The following is a 7,095-nucleotide window of genomic DNA, read 5'->3' as shown; positions in this document are numbered from 1 at the left end:
GGGGTGTGACAACTTTCCACCAAGACTTAAGCCTATTGGGCAATGGGTCTTAAAAGTGAAACATAAAATGACTGGTTCCATTAAGAGATATAATGATCCCTTATTTCATTAAATGCTATTAATAATAAAATATAAACTTAAGAAACTTGAACATACTTAGCAAATAAAGTTAATGGTGTTAGGTAGAACGGAAATATACAAAAAATAGTTAAGTTTCAAATTTTAAGCCTCAAAGAGGTAAATCTATTTTTCTTTAAATTATATGATATTTTTATATAATTTAATATAAGAAATTATTGTCAAATGTATTAGTATATATATATATATATATTACATAGACCTGAATTTTTTATAAATTTCAAAAGTAATAGAAAAAAAAGGTCCACTTAAAGTGAAGCAAAATATAATGTAGGAATTATAGAATACATAATCAAAATAGAAAAGATAATTAAATTACCAAATCATTCAATATTAGTTTTCAATAAAAGAGAATAAACCAATAAATGAAACTTCAAGCGAGAGTATTTTAGGTTAATACAAACATAAAATTGTGTATTTTATTATTCATAAAAATTAAAATTTTTTACTTTAATTCATGACAGATATAATCTACATTTATGTTTAAATTTATTATTAGATTCTTTGCCCTTAATAAAAGTTTAGTATTGAAGAAACTAATTAACATGACTTCTAATTTTTAGAATTATAATCAATTTTATAAGTTGTATCGTAATTCATGATATATCTCATGTAATAATTTTTTTAAAAAAATCTTTTTATATGATCTAATAATTTATATCAAAAATTAAAATTGGAATAACTTAATTAAGGGTCCGTTTGTCTTGTAGTAAAATATTTTTTGAAAAACGTTTTCAGGACTTATGCTTATTTGACAGATAAAAAATTAATTCTAAATGTAAAATATTTTACTAGTCGACAGAATTAACCACAAAAAATGTCTTATGTCCTTGAAGAAGGGCGTAAGATATTTTCCAGTGAACAACAAAAATAATTTTATACTAAGTTTGTGAGTATAAGTTTGATGAATATTAATATTTAACTTAAAATATTAAAAAAATAAAATATTAATAATTAACTTTAAAATAATTAATTTAAAATATTAATATTTAAATTATACAACACTATTAAAATTAAAAAAAATATTATTTTAATAAAACCATTCAATACAATTAAATTATTTATTTATAAATGGAATAAATCTTACTTATAATTATAATAAAAAATATTTCAATGATCGTCATTTAAATACATATTTATAAATATGAGTTTTGGATATCTTACACAATTGATGTATATTTATATTTTTATAGTTATGATAAAAAAGTGATAAGATGAAAAAGTTTTTAAAATTAAAATTTATTTTCATTACAGATATGTGGTTAAATGCTTTGAGAAATATCATTATTGATTTTGTCTATTTTCATTTCTATTCTTAATTTTGATCACAAATTAGTGAAAATCAATATTGTTTTGTAATCAATTCCTATTTATTATTTTAATATCTAAATAACTCCACCATAATGAAAAATATTTTTCGTAAAATGATCTAAACAACTGAAAATGCTTTCGACAGTTTATTTAAATAACAAAAAATATTAAATTTTTTTATAAAATATTTTACATAAAAATTTTTCTCTAGTAAATATTTTTTGATGACCAAACGTACCCTAATATTAATAAATTTTGACACAACTAAAAATGGTCTGAGCGCAAATCCACGTAAACTCAACCATACTAAACTTTTCATTAATACAAATAAACTTATTAAGACAAACGTGGACGTGGAAGTGTTATAGCCTTTGGATTCAATTTCTTCATTTTGCACTTAAACCGTCGGATCAAAATCCTTAAAATTCAGGGGTGGGCATAAAAACCCTAAGGCGTAAACACTGGAGCTGGCTCTCTGGGTTCCAAGAAACCTCATTCTTTCCTCATTTTCATCCTTGCAGTTGCGGCATCCATTCTCAATACTTATAAAGGTTCAATACTTAATTCGCTGTTTCTTTTTCGACTATTTGGTATTTTCATTTACTTTCTTCCATTTCTGTCAGTTTTATTTCCTTCAATTACTTAGGTTCGCATAACCCTGCTGCTTCTTTTTCTGGGGATATTGTGTCCTACTTAGCCCCTTTGTCTTTAGATCTGGTAGCGTGGATTATTTTGGTTTTGGGGTGTTTATTCATGTTCTTTTGGTTTAGTATTTTTTGGAATTTTATGTGAAATGTATCTGTTAGATATTTTGGGGAAATGTATTTTCTGAGTCTGATTCTGATTCACTTTGGCTCATTTTGTTATCTTTGTGGTATGGAACATGCATTTCACAAGCTTTGAAGCTTAGCCCACTACTTGATGATGCTTTTCATGTTTACATGCGTTTCTTGAAAACCCTGAATTTACCTTTCTTTAGCTTTTGAGCTTCGCTTATGCTTATGTTCACCAGATACAATAAGTAAATAAGCTCACCTCACTTAAATTCTGCTTAGTATTTTATTTAGCTTATATATTGTGTTGAAGTTTTGATCACCTTGAACGTCAGCCTCCGTCCCCCTCTCATGCAACATCAGGATCATATGATTATCATTATAATTTTTGCACTCTCAGTTTTTATTTTTCCCCTTTGTCTGTTCTTTCCTTTTTTTTTCCTTGGTTTTCCCTTTCTCTTATATTACAATGAAAGGCTTCAGAAAGGAATAAGTACTGACTGGAGAGCCTCTTCCCTTTTTTTTTTTTTTTTAATGTTGGGTTTCTCTCTTTGTGATTTTGTTATTTATAGTTATGTGATGGTTTCTGAGCCTTCCGTGCCTATGTATCCTTTTTGTGCGTGATTGATAGTTTGCTGTATTGGGATTTTATAATTTTGCTGTTGTTAGAGGTTTTCTTGCTGGATGAGCTGTTTCTTATGCTTCATTTGTAGTGTGTTTTATTTATTGGTTTTTTGTCTTGTTACTTTTGATGAGCTCATAACTTTTAAGTCTTTCTGTGTTTGATTGTGAGTATCTTTGGCCTCGGTTGATGTAATTTTCTTGTTTCATGACCTGATTGTTTTACTCCTTTGTGCAGATGAATGTCGAGAAGCTCATGAAGATGGCTGGTGCTGTCCGCACTGGTGGAAAGGGTAGCATGAGAAGGTATCTTCATGGTTTGGATTTTGGAAATTCCTTAGATAGGCTAGCTAAATGAAATTTTATGGCTGATTGTCTTCAAGTATGTGGAGATAATTGTTGTTCAGATATTTAGGAGAAATGCTTGAATCAAATTTTTGCCTGCTGTGTAATGTTTTTTGATTAGCTAGCATGTCAAGTCAAAATTTTATCTGTCTCTTCCTTGTTCATAATTTGGTCATCTGGATGGTGTTTGGAATTTGATTAATCATTATCTTGTTAATTTAACCTGTGTTAACAGAAAGAAGAAGGCTGTCCACAAGACTACTACCACTGATGACAAAAGGCTGCAGAGCACCCTCAAGAGAATAGGAGTGAATGCTATTCCTGCAATTGAGGAAGTCAACATATTCAAGGATGATGTTGTTATCCAGTTTATTAACCCAAAAGGTAGATATTGCTTAATAGATGTGGACCATGTAAATCTATTCAAATGTTTTGCATGACGAACTAATGCATGATTTTCTTTATTTCAGTTCAAGCTTCTATTGCTGCCAACACCTGGGTTGTTAGTGGTTCACCTCAGACAAAGAGTACGTTTTTTTATTGCTATTTACTCTTTGAAATTTTGGTATAATTAACCCTAAAGGCATCAAAGACTAGGGTTTTTTCCTTGGCCACTGTACATTTTTCCTTTGTTTTTTAGCTTTGCTATGGCTGATATTTTGACATGTGTGTTTTTCCCTTATTCCAGAGTTGCAAGATATTCTCCCCGGAATCATCAACCAATTGGGTATGCACTCTGGCTTTGTTTAGTTTTTTCTTCATTTCTCTTTTATTGTGGTTGTTTCCAGATTGCAAATGAATATTGGCTTTTGACCCTTGTTCTAAAATTTTTAGGGCCAGATAACTTGGACAACTTGAGGAAGTTGGCAGAGCAATTCCAGAAGCAGGTACCTACTGCTGGTGCTGAAGCAACCGCCACTCAAGAAGAGGATGATGATGATGTTCCACAACTTGTGGGTGGTGAGACGTTTGAAGCTGCAGCAGAAGAAGGCCAGGCTGCTAAATAGTGCTTTTAGAGATTTTTGTTGTGTTGTTTTGCATGGAATTGCATTTTTGTCTTCCAATTTATTCTTGTCCTAGTTGATACCCTCCCTGTGACTCACTGGATAGTGTTACCTTACCCTAATGTTTTGGTTCACAGCAAGTCTTCTATTTTCTGATTTCGCGGTATTGCTGACTGGTACCAAATCAATGGCGATGTTTTGACAAAAGATATTTCACGCCAAGACAAATGATCTTAAAACGTTTCCGTCTATATTGTCAATCGGATGAATTTTGGTTTATTTAATTTTGAAAATAAGGCTTCGGTTATTTATATTTATAAATATTAATTCATCAAAATATTATCCTTTAAAATTAGATGATCAATGTAAATATTTCCGGAGCCATGGTAACTCAAAAATAATTTACTCGATTTTTTTTCTTTAATCGGCAAACCTTAGTTTTTAATTAGAAAATGATTGTACTTTTTTTGTTACAACGTAAATGTTCATGCTTAATTTTGTAAGAATATTAAGAAAAATATTTTTGACTTTAAAAGTGTTTCTGATATTTTTAATCATTTATAATATTCTTAAAGTATAATTTTTAAGGTCAAAACAAACTGTTATTAAAAATAAATGTAGATTATGCAGAAAATAAGTGTCATAGATGTTCCAAAAAACAAGTGAAAATAGTTCTGGAACAGCTAAAAATAAAAGTTAGATATTTAATTTAAAAAAGAGGGAGTAAAAATTATTAAACTTAATATGAAAAATAAAATAAGTAAGAGTTGTGTATGTTAAAGATGGATGGTAAGACAATGTTTTAGGTACGGTTCAGAAAAGAAAAATGGATATTTATTTTGGAATTAAGACATTAATATTCTTTTAAAGAAGTACATTTGAAAACTAGTTATCTTGTTCACTACAAAAGGTCTTTATTTTAATTATTTTGTGTCAAAATATAATAAAATTTCAATACGTGTTAAGTTAATTATTAAGTTTGCTATCACGAATCAAGTCACACTCATTTCATACAATAAAATTAACAAATAAAATCATAAATAATAAATTAATAAAACGAGCGATATTTATTTCAATTCAGCCATTCCAACTTATAAGCATTACTGGTCATAAGGATTTTTCAAAAAGTAAAAAAAAAAAAAACGAAAAAAACTCCCCAAAACTGCTTCCAGTCTACTTTGGTTTTTGTCCTTCCAATGAAATCTTTCCCTATTTTCATCTCTTCCTCTACATGCAAAGCTTATACACAAAAGGCACTACTTTGTCTATGGAAAGCAATTAGTTCATGCTCAATAAAGGCACATTCACAAGGTTTTCCTCATAAAATGTTTTATTCTAATGCATTACCTTCTACCTTCTCTCTCTCAAGATTTACGTGTATTATAAGACGTACCATTAAGTAAAAATTAAAACTAATGATTTATATGTCTATTTATAAAGCATATATTACAATCATATTAAAAATAGTTAAGAGTTAAATATATTTTCATGTAATTATATTAATAAATTTGAATCCATTGTACATGATTCATACTCCAATATCTTCCAATAAGACGTGTTAGGCGTCAATGTACGCGCTCTTTGAAAACCGTATAATTGCCCCTACCTTTCATACAAGAAATTAAGCGCACAAACAAACATGGAGCATGCTAACAGATTAAAAAGAATCAGTTGGGAGTGTTATATTATGCTACCACCAAAATAACATAACATTGCAACTCCATTTCTGATCTTGCACCCCTAAACTAATTGTCGACATTTAAATCAAACATCTTTGATCCTTATATTCAAAGAATAATATAGCTATGTTTGACATTCCATCCAATGTATTTGTGCTCAAGGCTATATCAAACACTTAGTTCAATATAATTGTGTAGGTAACGAATGACAAAATATAAATGCAAAATCATTAAGTTTTTCCTTAGTCACTCGTGTCTATCCACTTAAACTTGATTGTTTGCCTAGACATGCTCTTATAGACTAAATCAATTATGGCCCTTGGATACATGCTAAATTAATGTGAAACCCCACTTTTCCATTAAAGTTAGATTTGTAACTTAGCTTGGTGAGTTGTTTATTTGACGTTTTTTTAACATGATTTATGAACAATTATAACTTAGAAAATGCGTAATTTGATAGTCAAATGAGTTTACTTGAAAGTTGTGATCATTAGGAGGTCAAAAGTTTTGTTCTAAACTTAAAAATAACATTTTGAAATCAAGTATAGATACTTGAAATCTAGAAATGGTTTCTGATGAACAAGTCCTGATACTTGTTCATGTAGTATTGAGGCATATGAATTTCCCAGACAAGTATCGAGGCTTTTATTGAAAGTATTGAGACTTTGGCTCGAGATGTCTCAAGAAAACCTTTTTGTTTCAAAAGTATCAATATTTTGTTCAAAAGTATTAGTACTTCAGCATCAGATTTCAAAATAAAAGGTGTAAAACGGTATTTTCTCAATCTCCACTATAAATATAGCACATTCCCCGAGGGTTCTCATTCCCAGCCGCCTCTCCATCTTTTGCAATTACTAAACACTCTTTTACAATCCAAAATCATTTTTAAAGATTTGAAGCTTGGTTTGAGTTTTAAACAACAAGGTGACATTTTCAACTCTTTAGACTTTTAAATCTTTGATTTCCAAATCTGAAACATATTACTTGTTTCTTCAAGTTTTCATTAAACTCTAAGCTCAAGGGTTTTGTGGTTTTTCTTAGCATCAAAGCTCACCAAGGTAAAGTTACAAAGCACTTTAGTTAGTTAGCTCCACAGATTATAAATGTTGATTTTTAGATTGATAGATGATTAAAGACGTTTTTGGAAAGGATAAAGGTTTATTGATGTTAGTTAAGATTAAAATGAAAGGTATTAATGGTGAAAAGTCTATGGATATGTGTTGT

General features: G+C 29.2%; 1 protein-coding gene across 1 annotated transcript; it reads left to right on the top strand.

Moving 5' to 3' along the window:
• Positions 1-1,882: 1,882 nt before the first annotated feature.
• LOC18598718 (nascent polypeptide-associated complex subunit beta-like) lies at positions 1,883-4,332 on the top strand. Its single transcript, XM_007028370.3, has 6 exons — positions 1,883-2,000; positions 3,082-3,149; positions 3,424-3,572; positions 3,659-3,715; positions 3,877-3,915; positions 4,023-4,332. Exons 2-6 carry the CDS (start codon positions 3,082-3,084, stop codon positions 4,193-4,195), a joined length of 486 nt encoding a protein of 161 aa, XP_007028432.1. The 5' UTR covers positions 1,883-2,000; the 3' UTR covers positions 4,196-4,332.
• Positions 4,333-7,095: the final 2,763 nt, after the last annotated feature.

This window comes from Theobroma cacao, chromosome 5 (assembly GCF_053813885.1).
Source record: "Theobroma cacao isolate CCN51 chromosome 5, ASM5381388v1, whole genome shotgun sequence".
NCBI lineage: Eukaryota > Viridiplantae > Streptophyta > Magnoliopsida > Malvales > Malvaceae > Theobroma > Theobroma cacao.
The sequence above is the reverse complement of the archived record's forward strand: the minus strand, read 5'-3'. Positions and strand labels throughout refer to the sequence as shown.

What these genes read in the sequence shown, in the direction of transcription:
- LOC18598718 (XM_007028370.3), top strand. Translation starts at nt 3,082, where the DNA reads ATGAATGTCGAGAAGCTCATGAAGATGGCTGGTGCTGTCCGCACTGGT. An exon ending in GGAAAGGGTAGCATGAGAAG is followed by an intron (nt 3,150 to 3,423) that starts GTATCTTCATGG and finishes CTGTGTTAACAG; the next exon opens with AAAGAAGAAGGCTGTCCACA. An exon ending in TGGTTCACCTCAGACAAAGA is followed by an intron (nt 3,716 to 3,876) that starts GTACGTTTTTTT and finishes CCCTTATTCCAG; the next exon opens with AGTTGCAAGATATTCTCCCC.